The sequence below is a fragment of the Euphorbia lathyris genome, chromosome 1 (genome assembly GCF_963576675.1).
Source record: "Euphorbia lathyris chromosome 1, ddEupLath1.1, whole genome shotgun sequence".
NCBI lineage: Eukaryota > Viridiplantae > Streptophyta > Magnoliopsida > Malpighiales > Euphorbiaceae > Euphorbia > Euphorbia lathyris.
In genome coordinates this window covers 57065756-57090232 of record NC_088910.1, presented here as the reverse complement: position 1 = coordinate 57090232, position 24477 = coordinate 57065756, and the positions used below count along the sequence as shown (strand labels likewise).

At 32.8% G+C, this 24477-nt stretch overlaps 2 protein-coding genes across 2 annotated transcripts; both read right to left on the bottom strand.

The window, feature by feature from the left end:
- Positions 1–442: 442 nt before the first annotated feature.
- On the bottom strand, positions 443–10950 carry LOC136234150 (inorganic pyrophosphatase TTM2). Its single transcript, XM_066023931.1, has 12 exons — positions 10593–10950; positions 8494–8839; positions 5823–5937; positions 5001–5196; positions 4807–4920; positions 4479–4652; positions 3279–3473; positions 1924–2046; positions 1728–1855; positions 1477–1591; positions 1081–1353; positions 443–941 (listed from the first exon to the last, which is right to left on the bottom strand). The coding sequence occupies exons 2-12, from the start codon at positions 8816–8818 to the stop codon at positions 738–740; spliced, it is 1962 nt and encodes a 653-aa protein (XP_065880003.1). The 5' UTR covers positions 8819–8839; positions 10593–10950; the 3' UTR covers positions 443–737.
- Positions 10951–18362: 7412 nt separating this feature from the next.
- On the bottom strand, positions 18363–23016 carry LOC136218224 (probable BOI-related E3 ubiquitin-protein ligase 2). The gene is given in 5 exon segments (XM_066005003.1): positions 18363–19006; positions 19247–19266; positions 19432–19556; positions 19559–19742; positions 22681–23016. Coding segments are annotated over 5 exon segments (918 nt in total). The 3' UTR covers positions 18363–18753.
- Positions 23017–24477: the final 1461 nt, after the last annotated feature.

Here is a 24477-nt window from a genome sequence, read left to right as displayed (position 1 = left end):
TGATGTATTGGATGAGAAGAAACCGATCATTATTAAAGCCACTATTTGCCAGAACAGTAATTGAACCTATATATATAAAAAAAAAGGTTCTCAAACTTAGATGATGTGCACAACATTAGCGCTAAATTGGCTGATGCTAACCACGAGGTTGTGGTGGAGTGGTAAAGGCTCCTCCTCCCTTAACCAAAGGTTCGATCCTCACCTTTGGGAATGGAAAGAATTTATAGCACCCGGTGAAAGTGACTTATGAACAGCTGTAAGACAAGTGTTTTAAAGGTCATTTCGAATTGTAGAACTTGTGTTGAGAGCTTCCAAATTGACATGGAAACAACATTTGGAGGATGCATACACACACTTTAGTTAAAATCAGAATCATGTGAGGTAATGCAATCAATCCTTGTAGCCCTCTTTGGCTATTTGCCCAGCAGTAACATAATTATCATGCTGTGTATAATCTCATGTAGATATATATAAATCATATTTATTTTTTCCATCTATACCACTTGTAATGTACGAAAGGCTACCAATAAAAATAAAATAGAGACCAGACCCCCTCTTCTACAAAACATAAGAGAAACTTTAAGGCTCCTATTTATTTGCCTCAAAACCTCTTCTCAATAATGAAATTCCATTTAGACTCGGCCGTGAAGAAGAGAGCATCATAGGAAGAGAAAAAAATTTGAAAAAAGTTCTCCAGGAAGAAACACAAATGTGAATCTACTGGAGATGATTCTGGATTAGAACATCCTTCTGAACATACCGACTCCTAAAATACCAACTGATAAAACAAGAGCGACTTTTGTCATTTCAAAATCAGAAATCAGGCCTCTCCTGTTTGTTCTTGCTTGCTGAGACCTCTCTCCGGAACTCTCACGAAGAAGATTACTTAAAGTGTCTAATTGATGCATCACTTGACGTTGCCCTCGAGCAATGCCAGATATCTGCACATATATATTAAACTATATGTTAATGATGCAACCTATGACAAGTGAATATAGGTTATTATGCTTCCATGACACCAGCAGCAACTCTACTCCATAACAAACCTATTTCCCAGGACAAAAGATAAAATGACAGTACCTCTTCCATTAAAGGAGATTCCTTAGCCAATTGGGAGGATGATGAGGAATTAGGTAGCTTGGATCCAGTCAGAGAGCCATTGCTTAAACCAGTGAGGAAGTATGAAGTTGGTCCAGAGCCATTGCATGCCTCAGCTTGGAGAGACAAATTCTGTTGGCTGAGAGAATCTTTATTGACGTTCAGTTTGGAGTTTAGCTCTTCGATACGGGTTGTGAACTCATCCATTCTATCATGCAGTGAGGAAATCTGCTCCGAAAGTTGAGTGACAATTCCCTACACAGAGAAAGAGTCGAAAAGGAAAAAAATAAAAATAAACAGAACATGAAAAGAGGAGAAGAGTGTGCTTCATCTTTGATCCAGTAAAACACTATCAAGATCGTGTCAAATGAATAATACCTGGTTTGCTTGCATTGCTGGAGCATCTGAACTTCTGTCATCATACATTCGATTGTTTGTAGCAAGTTTGGACAAGTTCTTGTCCCTTTGAGTTGAAAAGGAATGTGACATACCACTATTGATGTGAAAGATAGACACTATATTAGTTAAGAAAGCTATGAGAATGTTTCAGTGCCATAGTTAAAGGTAATAAACAAAATGAAATATAACAATATGGTTTTTGAGAAACACATAAATATTATAGATTGTACCTTTTTCGGTTCTTACTTTGCAAAGCAACCCTATCAGCAGAGGCTCGTAAAAGTACTTCCCTAGGGCTTGAATTTGACGCCAAATCCTCATCTAGCCTAAGACTCATTTTCAAATCATCTGGTAAAGCCTGCAAAATTATCAGATCAGGACTATCTATGCAGAAGAAGCCATTATAAGTTCTGGACATTGTCATACCATAACATCATTTACAAGCTTTTCCAGCTGAATCTGTTCTATATAGGTACGAGGAACATATGAGCCTTCCAAACCTAGCTGCTCTGCAACACCTCTCACAACCAAGCGATCTCTCCCTTGCACCTTTTTGAAGAAAACAACAAGAATAGTAAGCTTTGTACAGCTTGCTTGACTACCATTTCTGATGGTTTTCAAAACAAAACATCAAAACATACATTTTCTGCACATTATTACTAGATCTTATTTAACTGCTAAAAGTTTACAATTCGTAGATTGTGAAATAGAGTAAAAACAAAATTCTCCCACACACCTATAATGCATTTCAACTAAAAAGCATGATTTACAAAGCTCATAAAATACTGCGCCTCTGCAAACAACTTAGAAAGAATATGCAAGCAAGGTGAGAAAAAGCCATGTCTCAACTCCAGTAACCTATGTTACCCGGACACGGAAAACGTCTTTTCTATAAAACATAGGACACGGGAACGTGGGAGAAACGTGTAAATATTAAAAATATTGGGGCACATTTATAAATATTAAAAATATATTTTTATATTTGAATTTTTGTAATATAACTAAATAAATACGTATAAAAGAAATTATAGCACTCTTATCTAACCATAATTATTAGATACATGAAATATAAATGATGTCAAAAAAACGTTCAGAGAAAAAAAGATAAAACAATGAAAGCTTTTCTCCTTAATACTAAAAATCTATTTCTTCAATGTTTATTTATATCTTCACCAACAAATAAGGATTCTAGCTCCGGTTCATCTAAAGTTTTTCCTCAATGTCTTTTGGTTTACCTAAGATTTATTGTTGCACATAAAGATCCACGTACTCCTTTGGATATTCCTGCTCGTTTTCCCTTCAAATAAGGATCGACCATAATTGCTCTGTTTACCTCTGTTTTTTCTAAAATGAAATGCAATCGTTTTTTGTCTGGGAAACGGGTGTCCCAGACAGATACGGGTATCCAACTTTTGAATATTACGGATACGGCCCCGAAATGTATCCTAGAAGTTTCCGGGAGTTTCCGTATCCGAACCGTATCGGATACGTGATACGCGGGCATGTTGAAGTGTCCGTGCTTCATAGCCAGTAACCAATGTTGATTGGTTAGCAAATTTATAATTTATAATAAAATTCTAGTGAATAGAAATGAAACTAGAGAACATATTACCACAAGTATAAATATACATGCATTTATGTATATTCGAGTATCATGTATGATAAATAAGACAAATATGACGAACTGCATCATTTTCCACCACTAAGATTTTCCATTTCCAAAGAAGTACTTTGTGCACCAACTTGTAAGTAAATAATGCACAGAAATTAACCCATTCTACCTGAATATATTGACGATTTAGTTGTTCCAGCCAATCTATTTTCACACAAATTTTATCATCACTGAAAACATGGCTGCTTCTCTTAAGAATGGTCGCTATTGTGTATCCCAAGGCCATCAACCCACCAAGAAGCCGCACACTGACTTCGAAAGTGATCCTTGGTGATATGACAAATGGAATATCAGTGACCCACTCCTGAGATTAGGAATAGCAAACACATCGGTTCCATGTAAATATTATGGAAATGTCTAATGTAACAAATGTCAAAATGTCCAAGCTTTTACGAAACACGTAATAATTTGTTTGAAGAAGAGATTAGGACTATATTCAATTAATAACACAGATCAACTAGCTGCATAGCAGCCAGTGACACATGATTTTGCATTACATTCCACAGGAAGGTCAATCTACCAAAAAAAAAAAAAAAACTGACAAAACCAGAAATCCAGTTTCTCCTATAGTTGAACATTTAAGGCCGGAGAATTGGTAATATTTTGGACAGAATTATATTGACTCTGTGTAGTATTATTTCAATGTTTAAAGGTAGATGAGATGGTTAAGGATGCTTACTTCTATTTGAGAGGTCCTATGTTCAACTCCCTTCAACCTCATTTTCTTTTAAAAAGTTTTTATTTATTTTAATTTTATTTTTCAATAATTATAAAAACATGTTACCATTATCAATTAATTTAAATGGACTCTTTAAACATATTTAATATTCATTTTTATTATGTCTTTACCATTAAAAAAAAAAAGTAAACATGTTTAATTTTCTATTAGTTCAATGCTAGTTTCTTAAAAAAATGATAACATTTGTATAGTTTTAATGCGTTGGAGGCTAAAAATTTTTTGCCCAACCCGTTAGGGCTGGACTTTGAAAATTTACCGTCAACCGCACAGTTAATTTCGATTTTTTTTTTACGTTTTGAATTTTTTACTGATATGTTTCAGCCCCGAGTCATCCGGGGTCCTGGTTCCGCCACTGATCCTATGACAGAGTCAGCAGCTATCCCAATTAACAAGGGGTTCAGGCTGGTTATATTCATACTTTATGTAGTTTAGCAACATAGGTATGCTGTCTCTGTCTATAGCAACTATATTTCTGGTTCAATTATTTACATAATTCATCTGCAGAACATTTGAGTCTGCCACAATATATTGCCATCATAGAAAGAAAAATTAAAATTCTAGTAGGCAAACCTCAAACATAAGGTTATATTTTCCCTCCTTGTTCCTCATTCTCAGATATGACTGGCAAGATTCTGGGTCTTCACCAGGTGGTAAAAGATATATATCATAGATCTCCTCCTCCGTCTCTGTATGTTCTTCAGAAAGAACAGCTTTGATCTGATCTGGTATCAGGTTCCTTGCTGACTATAACAAGAAAAAAGTTATTGGACATCAATAAAATAAAATAATAATAAGAAAGAAGAAGCATAATTATCAAATATATCAAATGGCATGATGAAAAGATCAGTCAATTGCCTTGCTTCCAACACAATCAAACCAAATTAGCATAAGAAACTACCTTTAATATGTAAGTAGGACTCTGGAATCCAGAGAAAGGGTTGAACTTGTTTATGATTTTTATATGTGCTGTTTGCAGATCCGGCTCAATGAAAGCTTTGTACATTGGATATACCTGCAATTCATGTGTATCCAAGTAGGTGAAGAGCTGTATATAGCGCATATGAGTTTAAAGCAAGATTTATACATGCTAACCGTTTCAGATATCTGCTGAATAATTTCCTCTGGTTCTTGTCCAGCGCGTTGGATGTCCCTTAAAACTCGTTTTACAAGGTCAAAATGTACTCCCCCTGTTACTGATACCCGCAAGTCTACCATAGGTCGCAGTTTTTCACTTAAAGCATAAATTCCCTCAATAATCACTATTCTAGAAGTTGGGACTTCAAGTGTGCTGTCACAATAATTGCTTAAATTAGGTTAAAAATAAAAGGGTAAAGTTCAAATAAAACCCCTGTGGTTTCACTAATTTTCAGATAAAGGACTGTGGTTTACTTTTTGTCAAAAAGAGGATTGAGGTTTTTAACTTTAACAAAATAAGGACTTTTTCGATTGATACTATTAAAATCACATTTGACGACTTCAAAAATGACATATTTTAAGAACTACTAATATTCTAAGCAACTTTAATTCTTCAACTTTTTTGTTTTGAGATTGTTTAGATGATGTTTGGTAAAGAGAGGGAAAGTTAGTATTTAGAGAGAGAAAGTTCCAAAAAAGATGATTTTCGAAAATCGAAAATGTAGTTCCATAGAAAATATGAAATTGAACAACTTTAATTCTTGAAAATTTTCATTTTCAGGTCGTTAAAGATGGTTTTAATAGGCATTAATCCAAGTTTGAAACCTCAATCCTTGTTTTGACAAAAAGTAAACCACAGTCCTTTCTCGGAAAATTAGTGAAACCACATGGGTTTTATTTGAACTTTACCCAAAATAAAATCCAGATGTAAATTCCATGTGAATGTAAAAGCAGTCATCAAAACAACAACAAAATTATGGATCAAAAGCAATCACTAACCTGTATCCAATTCGAGAGCTAGACTTAAAATCGTAGATTGGAACCTCAACTGATTTTCCTGCCTTTAAATCATGGAGATTCTTGAGTAATGTGTCATAGTCTGTCAAACGTGGATCTGTTACAAAGTATAGGAAACAACAGTATAAGAATACAAGCTTTGCCTCAATTTCAGACTGTTAGACTGAACAAAGCAATGGATCCAACTTCATAACTTGCAAGGAATACACAAGAAGAGGAACCAAAGTTACTTATATCCAAGGTTGTAAAAAACGTTAGGCGCTAGTCGGGCGGATAGGGCCTACGAGGATTAATTGGGGATTAGTCGGGGATTAATCGGATTTGTATTTTTATATTTTTTACTTGTTAATCAACAAATTGTTATATAAATTCAATTAAAACATGTATTATACTATCTAAAAATAATAATATAAAAGTATTTAATATAGAAAAACACGTATATTTGTAACATATATCTTTACAAATCTGCAAACAACAACGTTTCAACAACAATGTCATTGAAACATCTGAAAAGTGAATTATAATAAAGCAAAAAATAAATTCACAATAAAAAATGTTTTTGTTCATCGTCGCTTAGACGGCGGCTAGGCGGTCTAAGCAGCATCGAGGCGGCCTAAGCGGAGCCCAGACGGCTAAAAATACCTAAAAGCCAAAAAAATACCTAGAGGGACTAATCGGAGAAAATCGTGACGGATCCTCAATTTCGAGCGCCTAGGCAGTCAAGGCGGCCTTGGTTTTGAACAGTGCTTATATCATGATAAATTATATCTCTTTATAAAGAAGACTATATATCCAAATTTCTGTGAGGTATTCACTCAATTTGCAACCACATATGGAGATTTGAGTGGTGCATTTTTCAGTCCATGCTTTAAAAAAATAAAAACAAAAAAAAATAAAAATAAAGAAAGGGTTTCCCTATCGCAAAGCAATAGATATCAATTTTCAACTATTCCTAATATCTAGCAATACCAAGACCATCTTGTCTCAACACAAAGTACAACCCACTCTTATTCACACATTTAACACAAAGTGCTCTCAATTACCACAAATGTCAGCAGCAAAAATGACACATATGATAGAAACAGAAAACAGAGCACAGAAGAAATAGGAAATATAGGATTGGATTGATATTCTAAACACTAGAATGGATGAACAGAAACAGAAATGTAAAGTTAGAAAGATAAAATGAGCTGAGAAAGGTCTCAAGCTCACACAGGAATATGAACTTCCCTCCCTGCTCAAAAGAACTGAGCCAAACACGCAAACGTGCTTACTAACATAATTCTTCATACTCTTTCCTTCTCTCCTTGCTGCTATATATATATACTAACTACATCCCTCTCTTTTCACTAGCACTCCATAGACCCCAAACCACTTGTCCCCCAATTCCCAAACTAAACTTCATCCCCATTAGCATATTCTCTATCAACATCCATAAATTCAATTACACGAATACATGATTTCCAAAGTGTGCAATGGCATGGACAGACTCAAAATGTAGAATAGCAGCATCCAAATATTACATGATACAACCAAGATTTACTGATTATAGAGCATTTAAGGTATGCCATTAAAGAATTGAGATGCATAAAAATTCCATTATATTATGTTTCTGCAAGCACTAGTAAGACCACAGGTTTGATTTCCATGTTAACTAACAAGCTAAATCAATAAAATAGCCAATAACTGTGATGAAAATTACTGTTTAATAGACGAGAAATCTAAGGGATGTGAACTCAAATTCCAAATGCCTACCTACCAGAGACAACATAGGAATGAAGTTAGATCACAAAACTATAAACCCCTCAATATTGCATTACAGCCATTATTATTTTTTAAATATGTTCATTAACTAATAATACTAGCGAAAAATCGTTATTTGCAACTAGTTAAGACGTATTAGACATTTGTACTACAGGTTATTGAAACAAATAAAATAGGCATAGAGCTGATGCAGAACTGGAAACTAAAACCCAAAATAAGAAAATAAACTTAGTTATTGAAACAGATGAATAATAATAATTAAAAAAAAAACATATATAAAGGCACATATCGGCAAAAACAAGGGAAATTTAAGTCAACATAAGTAACTCATGTTTAACAAAAGGGGATTTAAAAATCTTAAAGAAAAGATCATATTAACCACCTTCTTTAACTCCTAAAAGTTCATGACTCAATTTCAATCAAAGCATGGATGCCTGCCCTACCATTTTCTGATCAGACCGAAATGAGATTTGACGTTTTCCAGTTAAAGCAAGCTCTTCAAACAAACCAAATTAAGAGGCACATGGTTTAAAAGAAGGTTATAATCCAAACTACATAACAAATAATAATTTATAATGATAAGCAATAGGTATTCTTCTCTGATGAAAGGTTTCTGCTGTGAAGTACAGTCTTAATGGTGGACTGAAGTAACTGCAATGAGATCATGAATTGGTTTTTTCAAATTTTCTACATGGCAAAAGTGGTCTTCTACAAGTGAATGAGCATGTTCAAGCCAAGGAATAATAATACAATGTATAAGACTAATGTAAGTTATTCAACCAAATACCATAAACTAGATCAAGACACATCCATTATATCAAATATGCATTGCTAAAAAGAATGATATACTTCATTTTAAAGGCCTAAGATGGTTAAAAAGATATTTCACCATCAAAATTGCCATCAACAATTCGGCTTGAATCATTGTAGTTGTCCAATGATATGACAGCAACACTTGGCATGAAATTGAGTACTTTCTCCGTAAACACTGTCTTTCCGGCGCCTGAAGGACCTGCCAAAGCTACCAGTATCATTCCGTCATTGTTTTGGGCTAACAATTGGCATGCACGGATAAATAAAAAGAATCCTTTCTCAAATGTGTAAGTCTGTTGGATTGGAACAATCTCATAGCGATCACAGTCCTTCCTCTTAACTAATCTGACTTGGTCTTTCAAGAGGCCATGCTTTTTCTGATGTAATTCGCTGCCAGACATACTGTATATGCTGGCTCTTATCTGATGGAATTAAAACAAAAAAAGAAAAGACCAAAACATTTAGTGTCAAGTGAGAGACAGAACAAGAGCAACAACAATATACAGACGTACAGAAAAGCTTATTAATGACGTTATGAATTAAAGACACCAAAAGATAAATATGAACTGCCAAAGAAGCAACATAAATTAGTGTAAAAATGTGACATACAAAATTAGAGGCCCGAGAGAATGGAAAGAGAAAATGGATTTTCTAAATCAGAATCATATGTGCTTAGAAGAACCATAGGCAACCATAGGCCCCTTTGGATCATGGTATTTGAAGGTAGGTGAGGGTAAGTGTACTTACGTAACCTTGTTTGTTTTGAGGTGTAATTGAAGAGTATAGTAAGTGAAGGTAGGTGGGGTGAATTTTGGGTAATTTTCCTTGCGCCCCAAATTGGAGGGGAATCATGGTACATATTTTTTTCTTCCAAAATTAACCTCTTATTTTATTTATACAAATGAAAGGATATAAGAGTAATTTTATATATAATTATACACTTACCTTATCTTCCATCCAAACACAACAAGTTATTTCATACACCTCATTTACTTCACCTTACATTACCTCACTTTAATTACACTTCATCCAAACAAGGTCTAAGATACATAAAACTAATACGAAACAACCATTGAAGAATCTACATCCACTAAAATTATTAGTTTCTTATGCATAGCATCTCTGCATCCAAGCTGGTCACTGAAAATATGCACCGCTATATAGTGCTTGATAGCGACCTTTCATATAAATTATGCTCAGAAAACACATTTGTGTTATTCCATTTTATTCAAAGTGCAACAAAATGATCGAATTACGGAGAGAAAGAAAAACTCCAGAGTAGACAGGATTATGTGCACGTTATAGTATGCTTCCAGATGTATTCATATCAAACTAGTCAGTTATACTACCAGTCAATTTGAGTACAAATTAACTGTTTCCTGCATATACTAGAACCTCAAAGCTCAAAGATTAGTGAAAATGTTGCTTGCTTGACTTAAAAAAACTTTTTTATTAATTTTTTCTACCATAATATTCAACCATCTTCCTTATACAGGTAAACAAGTAGCAATTAGAGTGAGGGGGGAGAGAGAGAAGCAAGATGCCGCTCTCATATAAAACAAGGCTAAGCAAGACATTAACAAAGCCAAATTAATGCACACACATATAAAGGAAAGCATTGGACACCCAGTAGAGACGATCAAAATTAATAAATTTTGGGCCTCCTGCAAAAAAAAAAAAATAATAATAATAATAATTTGGAAATAGAAAGGATTCCGCATTAAATTGCTACAAAAAAGTTACTACCAAACCTTAGCTTGGTACCAAAGTGACTAAATTAGATCAAATAACGGCATCATTTAACATAAACATATATATTCCAAATCCAATACTCTCTTCAGAGATGCACTAAAAGAGGCAAAGAATAAAGCGAGCTTAAAGTGAGCTTTCTTAATTGATAAAGTTATGATTAAAAGAAAGTTAAAAAAAAAATTAAAAAAAAAAAATCGTTAACCGAATGTACTACAGCGCAAGACTAAGAAAAATTTGATAGGAAACACCTACCATTATTGGAGGCAGAAACAGAAAAACAAAGATAAATAATAAAATATGTATGCCCTTGAAACTTTATCAATTGAGAAACAAATGAACAAGGGTAAAACACCCAGCCACGGCCTTAATCAATCCCAGTAACGAATGATCTCAGATAACATAAAATGGAGAAAAGCACATTACCAAAAGGGAAAATGGATCAAAACGAGCAAAGGGCAGCAGACACGCCGGAGAGAGCAGAGAGTGAATGAGAGAGAGTTTGAGTTTATTTGGAAGGCAATGACAGGGGTATGATGATGAATAAAGGAGAAGTAGAAGATGAGTTAGATAAATAAAATAGAGAAATTTGGGATTTTATTGGTAACGGAGGGAGTTTGGTTTGCAGAGAAAGTGTGCAAGTAGAGTAAAAGAAAGAGATGGGGTTATATAGGGTTGTTTAAAAATCTCGAAAACGAGAAGTGTAATTAGGGAGGGACTCCTCCTAAAGTAAAGGTGAAGGGATGATATTTTGCGGCGGTTCCAGAGGGCGGTTGGGTTGGGTTGGGTTGGGTTGGCCTGAGCTGGCTCTGCCTTCACCAAACCTCACCTCTCTCTATTTAACATTTATAGAATTTTTTTTTTTTGGTTAGATACATTTTTTATTTATGTATTTATATATTTACTTATTTGCACTTTTCCGTTATTCATTTGTTGAATTTTTAGCATTAAATGTCCACATTTTACTTGATTTCATTCTTTATTTAATGTGTTGACAATTGCATGGAATACTTATTATACCGGTTCACAAAATTCAAATTGCTTCCTGTTTTATTTTATTTTTTGGTTTTATGTTAGACTTTAGGAATAGATACAAAGTATTACTAACAAAAGACACTAACTATACGAAACCGTAGAATAATACAATCTTTTAAGCTTAATTACGTGAAATGTGAAGCAAACAAAGTAGTAAAAGAAAGGTATTTTTTTTATGGTTTAACCATTTGTTTAAATTTATAGTGCTTATTATTTTATTTAGTTTTTGGTTTTATGTTGAATTTAAGAATAGAAACAAATTATTACTAATAAAAGACATTACGCATGTGAAACAATAGGAGAGTACAATCTTTTTAGCTTAATCATGTGAAATGCGACGCCAACAAAGTAGCAGAATGAAAGTATCTTTTTTATGGTCTAGCCATTTGTTTATATTCAAATTGCTTATTGTTTTATTTTATTTTTTGGTTTTATGTTGAATTTATGAATAGATACAAATTATTACTAACAAAAGACATTAAGCATGTGAAACTGTAGGAGAATACAATCGTTTCAGCTTAATCACGTGAAATGTGACAGAGTAGCAGAATGAAGATGTCTTTTTTATGGTCTAGCCATTTGTTTAAAGTCAATTTTTTTATTATTTTATTATTTTATTTGATTTTATATTGAATTTATGAATAGATACAAATTATTACTAATAAAAGACATTAAGCATGTGAAACCATAATACAGTTTTTTCAGCTTAATCACGTGAAATGTGAAGCCAACATAGTAGCAGAATGAAAGTATCTTTTTTTTTATGGTCTAGCCATTTGTTTAAATTCAAATTGCTTGTTATTTTATTATATTTTTTTTTGTTTATCAAGATGTGTTGACAATTTACGAATATATACAAATTATTATTAATAAAAAATCAATCTTTTTTACTTAATCACGTGAAATGTAAAGTTAACAGAGTAGCAGTCACCTTAGCAAAGGCATCTTTTTCATGGCCTAGCCATTCTTTTTAGAATTCAGTTCCTCTTTTTATAAAAAGTTTAGTTGTCTCAGATATAATGTAATCATTTTGATTTATAAAACTGGCTTTTGTTTTAATTTTTTTTACTCTATTGAAATAAATTCTGAAATTTAAGAGTAAATATTAAAAATATTAAATGATATACATATTTAATAAATATTAAAAATAAGTTTAAATGAATACTAAATTTAAATAATGTTATTAATGTAACTAAAAATTAATAATATATTAATATTAATTGTGTAATTGAATTATCAAATAACTTTTATATATATATTAAAAAGGAAAATGGAATTATATAACTTTGTAGATTTATAAATAAACAATTTTTTTATTGTAAATGAATTTATGTATTTGATAAATTTGATTTATGTAGTTTTATTTTGTTGAAATTATAATCGAGGAAGAATTTTATGATCCTAATAATGAAAGTAATTTTATCTAAGTATGTAAAATTTTGGTGGAATTTCATAATATGAAGAATTCAAAAAATATTTGAAAAAAACTAAGAAATTATTTTTTGATGAAATAAAATAATTATTTGTATTTTCCGAGACTTTATTGCAATTCATTTTATTCTTTCTCACGTCGCACACTACTAAAGTAATTTTTTCGACCTTCAAGAATAAATTTTCTGACCTAAAAATAAATTATGTACACATTTTAAATAAATTCCCACTAACCAACAAAAATGCAATTCTATTATTTTTTTATTTCAAAAGATGATTCACTTTTTTAATAACTTTAAAATTGACTAATTTTTTTTCTATTTCCCTCACGTTTTGCTTATATGAGGACTCGTCATTTGACTCAAAAACGAAAATTCACATTTTGAAACATTTTTTAAAAGGCAACTTACCTTTTGGAAAATGAGGCTTTCTTAGACCATCTCTAATGGTATAAACTTATTAGTTGTTACTAAATGGAAAAGTTACAACTAACCATTAGAGAGGTACTTACTTTAGTGTTATAAAAATTAGTTTGTTACAATAATTAGTAACATACAGTATTTAACTCCTTAAAATCCAAAAGCTTTCAGTTTATAGGCCACGCAGGGGTGCCAGGGGTGCCAGTTCTGGCGCGTGGCCTACACGCGCCTGGCACACCAGGCGCAGCCTCAAACTTGTAGACTGCTTTTTTTTTTTTGTAAAAAATGTCATTTAGTCCATCAATAATTACGATTCCAGTCCATTTTATTAATTAATATTATCTTTTTTATCCCATAAAATTTTAAAATTTTTATCCCCTCTAATAGGATGTTACTTACACTTGTTACTGTCTCCCCTAAAGTCACAATGTTATTACATCATTATTTTACTCTATTTTTATAAATACTCTAAAAAAATCATAAAAGGGAACATTTTCATAACCAGATTATTTTTAAGTTTGCAAACTTCTAGTGAGAAACTCTCAATTCTCTTTAGGAATTTCAATTTTTTTGTTCTCACCATTAAATGTACTTTAAACTATAAATATTTAAGGTTTAAAATGGTAGAAAATTAAATTTTACACGCTTTAATACCAATTTTGATCATCAAAATCTCCGGTTCGAGTTTTAAAGAGATTCAATGGATTAAAAAAGCAACGCACACCCAAGTTAGCTCCACGCTCTGAGGGGTGATAATTATTTTATATTTTTTAATATTCTATTTTATTTTTATTCTTTGTGTTCTCGAGATATTTATAGTTGTTTTATTGTCTTTAATCGTTTTTTTATCCTTAAAAAAAATCAAGTTTTATGTTTATTTTGTAGAGTATGCCATGTAAGAAAATCTCAAAAAGGAAGAGAAAGCCCTTCCTCCCATATCAATAGGCTGGTCGCCTTTCATCTGTTTCCGAAGGCCAAGTTGCACTTTCACTAAATGGTGACATACCTTTTGATGTATTCTCTGGTTTTTGTTGTTTTGTCCTTTACTTTGATTTCTTATTTTTATTTTGACTAGAACTTATTTATTTTTACATTTCTATTCTTGAAATACTTTTACTTTTGCCCTCTAAACTTATTTATTTTAACATTTATATTTTTGGACTAATTTCAGTTTTGATCCGTGTATTTTATTTTAATTATATTTTTAACAAAAAATATATATATAGGGAAAACGCACCATTTAGTTCCTGAGATATCCAAAATTTGTGTGTTTGGCTCATGATCTATTATTTGGTCACATTTGGCCCCTCACCTATCCAAATTAGTAAAATCACACCCAAAATGGACGAAAAGTTAACTGAGGTTGATCTGTTACCACATAAACAATATGTTGTGGCATTAGTAAAAATTCCAAAATCTTGTTGAGTCTAAAAAGATATTGTATATCCCAACCCTCTTAGTCTTCTATTCCATGCCGGCGGCGTCCTTCAATTCCATTGTTGCCGTCGTCGCAACAACTTGTGGTATAATCCACAAAGCATTTACAGCCTTGTTTTGCCTCATGTGTTCATCCTCATGTGATTACTCTGCCTCTAAGTCTGCAACTTGCATCCAAATCCAATTAGGTAGGACCTCGGTTGAGAAATTCAAAACATGAAGAAACTATTGGAGAAGAAGAAGAGTATTCTAGTGATAAAATAGGGTTTAAAAATAGAACATAGGCAACAATAATTTACGATATTAAAGAAGAGAAGACGACCGAAGTGGTTCGGAATCGGAGATGAAACTTCAATCACATAATCGAGAAGACGAAGATGGTTATGATATAAAATATACTTTTAGATTGAATAACATTTTAGAATTTTTTATTAATGCCACAATAGATTATTTATGTGGTAACATATCAACCTCACTTAACTTTCCATATATTTTTGGTGTGATTTTACTAATTTGGATATCTGAGGTGCTCAATATGATCAAATAATAGGTAAGAGACCAAACATATAAATTTTGGATAGGTTATAGACCAAATGACAATTTTTACCGAATTTATATTTTATCATTTTATCATTTTATTTCAATTTATATTTTATCATATAAATTTTGGATAGGTTATAGGCCAAACATATAAATTTATATTTTATCATTTTATTTCAATTTTAATCATTATTCTTAATTACTTTGAAATTATTATTTCAACTTCAAAAATACTCATTTAATTATAATTTATTTCATTTCATTGCAACAAATTTTATTTTTTATTTTTGTATTTTCAAATATCTCAATTGCTTTTTCTATTTAGATTAATATGTTTAATATTTATTTGTTTATTTCTTTATCCTTTTATACATACTCAAGAACTAGATTTAGTTTATACAGAATCATATTATATCCATGCTTGGAGATTCCAACAATCTCCATCAGTCGACCTTTATATGCTGCAAAAATGAAATTCTTTAAAATTTTTAGTAATTAAAATAGATGTTTCAAATTCATTTTGCAAGTCCAATTAATTTGACCAACCTGGTCTTTTTAAACATTCCCTTAGCATTTTCATTCTCTCTATAATCTCCTATTATGTCTTTTTGAGTGCATTACTATATATATATATGTGTGTACGCGCATGCACGCGCACTCTTAAGAAGTATTGTCATTTATCACCATCTATAGGTACTATAATAATAGCCATTAAATCAAAGATCCAATTATCTAGATTTAAATTTCTTCATTAATATTAAATTTGACTTGTTCAAACTTATAGAATGGCTATGTGATGATATGTCACTCACTTAATTATTCAATTAAATAATTAAAGAGCTAATATTGGAAATTCATTCCAACTTCCAAGATTCACTACAACTTTTAAGAAAAAAAAAATTCTATCAAATTAGAGTCTTTTACCACTCAAATTCTAATAAAACAAAGAGCCTGAAATTCACCAAAAAAAATATATGTATATCTAAAAAGTCAAAGTAGATATTGAATAATGTGAAACAAATATTTGATTAAAAAAATTAAGCTTAACATTTGTTATTGTCTTAAATTTCTGTTTTTTAAATTTGAGGTGCCTATAATAAAGGATTGTTTTATTATGTTTTTAAGAACAGTGATTAATTTAATCTTACATGTATTTAACCATTATAATTAATGATCTAGACTCTTTTTTATTTGTGTTTCTATCTCCAATGTTATTTATTCCCTCTCTAACTAGTAGTATTTCATCATTTATTCAATAAATATTTTCTCTTTAATTAATTTTTTTATTTATTACATTTACGATATTATTTCTATTTCTTTATTTGATTGGTAATTTTTATTTTCAACTCTTAAATACTTAAATTTAAATGTTTGTTTTTTATTAATCGTATTTGAACAATTCCTTATTATTTCCGCAATTTTCAATAAATTATTATTATCCAAATTTTTTGATATTTGGTTTTATTTTATAACTCTATATAAACATCAAGACAATCATAAAGACAGAGATAGGAACTCTATTCACAGTTCCTATAATTTTAAGCCTGAAATATTATTTATATGGTTAAAAAGAAGGGGGAGGGTGGTCATTTGATAAAGTTAGCACTCATTCAGTACTTTTGACAAACACCTTGATGATAAAAAAGAGCCATCAAATCACAAACATCCATAAAATCCCCAAAGCAATTAGTTCACCATAAATTTAAGATTGATGCATATAGATGAAGACAAAGCAGCTCAAATTTACAAAAAGAGATGTAGGAGAACATGAATCGAAAATCCAAGGAAAAGAAGAACAAAACACAAATAAGACTTACTCTCACAACCGGTTGAACTCTTTCGACAACTTCGAAATCCACTTCAAACCCTAAACCACAATATCACCAACCTGGAAAACAAACACAATTTTTTTTAATCTATGAGCTTTTCAAAGGAGTAAAGAAAAGAGAAGGGAACCATGAATAACCTATGTAGTCTTTAGATCTGGCAGCCGTGAGTGAAGATAAACCGCCAAAAATATGACCGACCGAGAGAGGAAGAAGAATAAGCAAAAGAGAGTGAACGAAAAGAATAGGGAAGAAGGGTCATGATTCTGTAAAAGTGACAACCATTTTTTTTTGCAAAGCTACGTCGTTTCCAGAAAGATTAAGCAGAAATTATTTTAAAGTATGAGATTAGAATTGGCATCCAATAAGTTTCCAATTGAAATTGGAATTGATTTGCTTACTGTTCATTTATCAATTCTCTTTTAATTCTATAAAATAATGTTTTAAATTTAAAATTTAAAATTTAGCATATTTATTATGTAAAATTTATTATTTTTCCTTTAATAAGTATATATATATATATAATCTTTTTTTGGCAAGCTAGTAGAATTATGTCTACATCTAAAAATTACAGAGCCAATTTATTTAATTACTACTACGTCAAAACAGGCTTCAAAAGACGGTTAAAAACTATCATGACAAAAAAAGATTTTTTTTGCAAAAGGATTATTATCGTCCTAATACTATTTTAGATGACGGGTGAAATATGTCATCTATTTTACGATTTTATGATTATTTTTATGATAAAGAATTTATTAGTCTCTATTATTTTATATATTATTTTACATATTTTTCATATTTTGAAATATATAAATTTGATTAAGTTATATGTTATTCAAATATTCAATTAAAAATGCTTGAAAAAGTTTTAATAAATTATTTTTTATGAAATAAAACAATTATTTGTATTTTCTAAGGCTTTCTTGTAATTCATTTTATTCTTCTCGAGTCGTACACTACTAAAATGAAATTTTCGACCTTGAAGAATAAATTTTCTAACCTTTAAGAATAAATTCTCTACATATTTTAAGTAAATTCCTACTAATCAATAAATATGTAAGTCTTCACTTTTAGCTCAAAAGATGGCTCGAATTTTTAATACCTTGAAATTGACTCATTGTTTGACTATTTCCCTCACATTTTGCTCAAATGTGACTCACTCTTTGGCTCAAAAAAGGCGGCTCACATTTTGAAGCATTTTTAAAAAGGTGACTTACCTTTTGATAAAGTGGGGCTTTCTACTATGAGACCTACCAAATCAATCGTATTTTTCACATTTTTTAAAAAAAAATTGACACATTTTTTCAAAAGTTAACACATTTCTCCAAAGGGTGAGGCAAAAGTTTACACTTCTTAAAAGGTGACTCGACCTTTGAGGAATAGTAAAAATGCCAAAACACCCTTTTACATCTGTCACATCATCATTTTACTTTTTTTTTAAATACTCTAAAAAATAATCATAAAAGGGGAACATTTTTATAACTAGGTTATTTCTAAGTTCACAAACTTCTAAAAAAAGAGAAACTCTCACTTCTCTTTAGGAATTTTCAGATTTTATTATTATTATTATTATTGGGATAAATTTCATCAATGATGTACAACCTTTACCCAATTTCACACTTTGGTGTACAACCTTCAATTTGTCTCACTAATATGTACGAACTTATAGGTGACCTCCCACTTTGGTGTATAACCGGTTAAAATGACCGGTCAACTCAAAAGTCAACGCTTTTTTTTATCTTACCCAAGACCCGCATATAGTATAATTATAAAAATACCCTCCCTTTTAAATAAAAAAACCCAATCTCCCCCATATTTCCCTTTCTCTCTCTTTCCCTCTTTCCTGTTTTTCCTGGTATACTTTCTCTCTCTCAAACTCCTCTCTCTCTTCAATATTTCTCAGCAACACATATGATTCCTGCACAGATGGATGCAAGGCAATAGCAACACACATGATTCCTGATTCCCACAGTTTCTGCACATCCTATTTCTTTTGTCCATATCCTTCACCACACCTGCTAACATGAGCCTCCCGGAGCTGTTCCCCTCGTTCTCGGCAGCGACATCGTAATATTTAGTTTTTTTCCGGATACTTGTGCAATGGCCTAAATTGGATAAAAAGGCAAAGTTTTGTGTTTTGTAAATTAATTGTCTATGTTACTGGTATTTGCTTTTCTGTTTATGTCTGCATTACAAATATGCTCTATTAATATCTCTTTGAACTTTTTGGTGCATTAGCTATTGATAAAATATGGATAAGTTTGAAACTAATAAAGAACTATCTTGGTGTTTTTTGATTTTAATGTTCTTGCTAAATAATGAAATTTGGTAAGGTAATTGAAATAACTAAAAGGAACTAGGTTGCAGTTTTCTGGGAGAGCCAGGTGGTTACAAGTTCAAAGTAGGTGGGCACTAAAATTATAATGTAGGAATTTATTTCAAAATAGGAGAAAAGCAATATAACTAATATCTATTGTACTTGACAAGGGTTGATACTTGTTTGATATGCTCAAGTGGATGGCTCATGATAATTGGTGTTAATTGGCATACATTGAGACGATTTAAATTTTCTCAAACAAGGAAAGGATTCTTAAAACCATGGTGATTATCATTGTTAACTTGTTCCAGATTACTACGCAGAGCATTGGCTGTGGCTTCATTTGTCTGTGCTAAACCTCACCATATCTGATTCTCTATGCATAGTGATTTACATTCTCTTCCAACACCCAATTCAATTTCCATAACTTGTCGATTTCTTCCTCTTTTGCTCTTAATCTCTTTATCATTCCTTCTTCGATTGTCTCGATTATTCTCCTCGCTTGCCTCTTCCTCCTCTCTTCTAATTCAATCTTCTCTTTCTCTCTCTCAAACTTTCTCTCTCTCTTTCTCTGGCTTGCTTAAAATGTGATGTTGTTGAAAGTCACGATCTCCATTTTAGCTGATGAGGGAATTTTACTTCATTAAAATGAACAGAATGTTGGCCTTGCTGGGAAATATTGAAGAGAGAGAGAAGAGTTTGAGAGAGAAAGTATAAGCAAATATTGGAAAGAGAGAGGAGTTTGAGAGAGAGTATCAACAGAAAAAAGAAAAGAGAGAAAGAGAGAGAGAAAGGGGGAGATTGGGTTTTTTTTTATTTAAAAGGGAGGGTATTTTTATAATTATACTATATGTGGGTCCTGGGTAAGATAAAAAATAATGAGCTGGCGCGTTGAATTTTGAGTTGACCGGTCATTTTAACCAGCTATATACCAAAGTGAGAGGTCACCTATAAGTTCGTACATATTAGTGAGACAAATTGAAGGTTGTACACCAAAGTGTGAAATTGGGTAAAGGTTGTACACCATTGATGAAATTTACCCATTATTATTGCTATTACTTCTTTGAGTTCTCACCACTAAATATACTCTAAAATGCAAATATTTAAGGTTTAAAGTGGTAAAAAATTAATTTCTAACACATTTTAACATCCAATATACATATAATGTAAATATATCTCATACATCGTCATGTTGTCCATGCTCCGTCCTATCTGGGCACTTCAACTTGTGGATCCTATATACATACATTAGGTATATGTTTACACCCTTATACCATTCGTGCTCTGTCTTATATGAGAACTTCACCTTGTGTATATCCATGTATATATGCTCTAGTAGCATATTTGTTATGTTGCTAATTACTTTGTCATATATACATATAGTCGTTATGCTTCTTGTTGGTCCCGTGTGATTAGTTCCAAGGGGGGGGGGGGGGTTAGGAACTAATATAATTTTTTTCGAATTTAATTAAGCTGACTTAATATATTTTCTTGAGTTAGTTAACTCAGCTTTGGTCAGCACGACCGATTATAGTGTAAGACAGCTTTAGTCAGATGTTGACTAGAACTATTTTACGTATGAGTTGGGAATTGACACTATTGTGGTCAGCTTCCAACTCAGCACTCTTATTTACTCAGAGTCAGTGTATACAATTTATGTGCTGAGTAAATATGACAAGCAACACACACACACACACACACACACATATATATATATATATATATATATATATATATATATATATATTGAGAGAGATTTAGAGATTACTCAGTACGACTTATCTTGGTTGGGCCTTTCCGCCTACGTCTAGTCCCCAAAGTCCCTCCGGGCTTTTTAAATCCACTACTGAGCTCTTTAAAGGTAGAGCACAAACCGTTTACAAGGCAGTTGAATATGCAAGAGTACCTTCCTCTATTCGTCTACTCAACTCCTACTAAGTGCTATAACCAAACACTTAGATTTCTCTACCACTAAGCACTCAACACGAGTACTCAGCACAACACTCTTAATTTTACAATTGATACAAATTGTTCTTGTCGAATGAAGAAAACTTTAGATGATTACAGAAAATCAATCTAGCTTTTACATAAGAATAGAAATTTGGTGTAAGATCTCTTTTGATTTTTGTGTGCTTTGTATGTATGCTCTTTTGTTCTTGTTGTAATCAGCATCTGATCCAAGAATGATCATGTCCTTATATAGTTGAGGTCTGAAGCAGAAATGATTTGAATCTTTGGATTTGTCCGTTGATCCAAACGGCTCCTTTTTGAGACAAGTTCTGGTCAGCTTCAGTTTTGCAGGCCAATCCTGTCGTCTGAATTCCGCAGGCGTCAGGTTTGTCTTCTTCTTGCAGGTTTCATTTTCTTGTGCCAGTTCGTCTTTTAGCTAATGAACATTTGACCCATGCATCTCGAAATTGGCTTTTGCGGAATTCCAAGGTTTTTATTATTGGTGCAGACAGTTGTCGGAGCTTGTCTTTTAGCAAACGTATCATTCATGCTGTCCTGAAGATCACTCAGCTTGTCTTTGATAGCCGTTGTTTGTGATTGTTTGCTAATTCATATACTGAGTTCTCTTTTACTCAGCTTTCATGGCCAGCTTCGTTTTGCAAGACATAGTTCTTAAAAAGACTTTTCTACCTTTGATACTGAGTTTCGTTCCACTCAGCTTCTTTATCTTTAAGCTTCTGTTCTGAAGATGACTTATCTTCTCTTCACGTTGAGTTCCACTCTACTCAGCTTGTGCTGTCATCTTATGCTGACTTCGTCATGTCTTACTTTATATTTCTATTTGTATTTATATTTATACTCATCATTGAACAAACATATTAGTACAATTAAATCAAAGCACTTAAATTTAATTGTCCCTTAATCATGGATTAACTTAAATAATTTTGTCAAATCAAAATCATGTGGAAAGGTGTTTCAACAAACTCCCCCATTTTGAAGTTGGCAAAATATTTAATTGATGGAACTCAGCATTGAGATTCCCCATGATTGAAATTCTTTTTATGCTTCTGAAATTACTCCCCCGTAAGGGTTGTATTTATTGACTTGACTTAACTCTAAACCTTCTAAGATTTAATTGAGTAAAGTTAAGGCATGCTTATACTGACTTAGTTCAGTTCTAGACCTTCCAATATCTAATTCAGATGAGCCTATGTCAGTTTTCAGAAGAGGCCAATATGTGGGATATGTTTTGACTCAGTTTTGATACATGGTTAGTTTGATATCAGAGTTATGGGAAACCTTTTCAGAGCAAATGTATCAAGTCTAATGTGAACTGAGTATATTCCCTTTTTCTTTTGTTTGTTTGTTCAATTAAGACAGATCAGCATAAAGCACCGTATGTAAGTAAGCATCGCATATGATTAATCAATTTTGGAATAAGAGATGCATGATTTTATATATAGTCAGCAAAACAAAATACGCCAGATAAGGGAAACACAAAAAAGTACAAGTCAAGAATAAAAACTAGCAAACTAGCCAAACTATTTCTTCCTATTTACTTGGGCAGTATTGACTTTGCCTTTTCCCTTTTGTTGCTGCTGACTACCAGATGCTTCTCCCGTGTGCTGAGTTCTATCAGCTTGTTCTTTCTCCCCCGTTTTGCCACCATCGGGCGGAGGAGGAATGAAGGTGTCGTTGAGAGCAGCACGAGTTAACCTCACAGAAGCTTTAAGCCTTTTCGTTCTTTCTCTTAGACCATCAAAAACTGGGATACCATCGTCCAAGGTATCACGTGGAATTCGGATAGAGGCACTGAGCATACTCAATATATATTCTTGAGATTTTCCTACCCATGTAATAGTGTCAGTTAGCATGGCATAAGCTTGATGGTACATTTTGAGCAAAGCCGAATCCTAAAACTGACGTTGAGCATTCGTGTGGCGCACATGTTTGTAGGTGGCTCTGGAGTATTGCAACAGTTCGTTCGTCTTGAGTTGATCAGTTTCCATTTCCTCCTTACTCAAGTTGAGTAAACGGACAACTTCGCTAATTTGTTTGACCGAACATTGAGAAGTTGAGGAGATTAGCTCGCGAGTGCCGGTCAGCTCATAGTTCAACTTGGTAAAATGTTGATTCAACTCAGCAAAGCTAGCATAGCCCGTGTTGACTGCAGAAAGAGCATTAATTTGGCCTTGAAGGGAATCCATATGATTCACCATCATTAACTGCAATTCGGCCAGCTTGATGATGGATTCTTGCTTGGGTTGCTGTGTTTGGACCGTTGTCATGACACTTATTAGATCTTTGAGACCCTTGATCTCATTTAGGAGCTGAGTGATAGACGAGATTTATGGGGACTCAACATGTGCATACCCAGCAGCATCGGTATGAGAAGTGTTCAAATCCTGGAGAATAGTTTGAGCGGAGTTAATAATGCGACGCCCAGACTCAGTAGCATGAAGATAAGTATATGTTGCCTCAGGAATGTTCTCAGTTGCCGGGATTCTGGTGGAATTGGAAGGGCCAGCTTGATTAACAGCTGGGCTTTTGTTTGAAGTAACAGTGGAAACAGGCTGCTCAACATTCTGCGATATTTGATTGGAAAGAGGTGGATCAGCAGAAATATTGGCCTGCTCAATGTTGGTTTGAGTTGGTGCAGAAGGAGTCAACTCAGGTTGAGCAGGATTTTCCTTTGCATGCTTTTCACTTCGAGCAGCTTGGACTTCGAGCTCTTGTTCGGCAGGAATTGGATTTTCTGGAGTCTTGGCTTGTTCCTCAAGATGAGTAACAGAGGCTTGCTTTTTCTCAAGTTCCTTTGGAGAAGGCTCAGTAGGATTGGAGAAGAATTGGAACTGCATGTCCGATAGATCAGTAATGGGATCCTGCAGAGGAGAATCACCCAAAAGATCAATAACTGGCGACTTCTGAGCCTTTTTCTTAAGTCTTCTCAATTTCTTAGCCTTTGGAGGAGAGGGGCCAGCTCGAATAGAATCAAGAGATTTAGAAGGTGAATTTACCCCTAGGCCAGCATGTTCCTTTGTTGTTGGCTTAACTTGTTCTTCAACCAGCTCAGTGTTAACTGCCTCATGTTGCTCAACATTTGCTGTCTCCTCAGCATCAAACTGACCTCTAAGATTACCCAACTCTTCTTCATCTTGGTCAGTAGGGATTTTCTCAAGATCAATTTCTTGACTTTTGGTGAAATGCGAATCATCGGAGATCACGAAACCAAGAGGGGCAGCATCAATAGGACTTAACTCCGAAGATTTCTTTTTCTTTTTCTGCAATGGTTGCTCTGGAGTTTCCTCACTTTATTCTTCAGGCTCAACTTGCCTTTTTCTTTTCTCTGCTGACTT

Excerpts from the sequence above, each read along its gene's own strand:
- LOC136234150 (XM_066023931.1), bottom strand. The coding sequence starts at position 8,818 with ATGTCTGGCAGCGAATTACATCAGAAAAAGCATGGCCTCTTGAAAGAC. Across the intron at positions 5,938-8,493 it reads TGTTGATGGCAATTTTGATG|ATCCACGTTTGACAGACTAT; the intron begins GTGAAATATCTT and ends ACTTTGTAACAG. Across the intron at positions 2,047-3,278 it reads TAAATCGTCAATATATTCAG|GTGCAAGGGAGAGATCGCTT; the intron begins GTAGAATGGGTT and ends TTCTTCAAAAAG.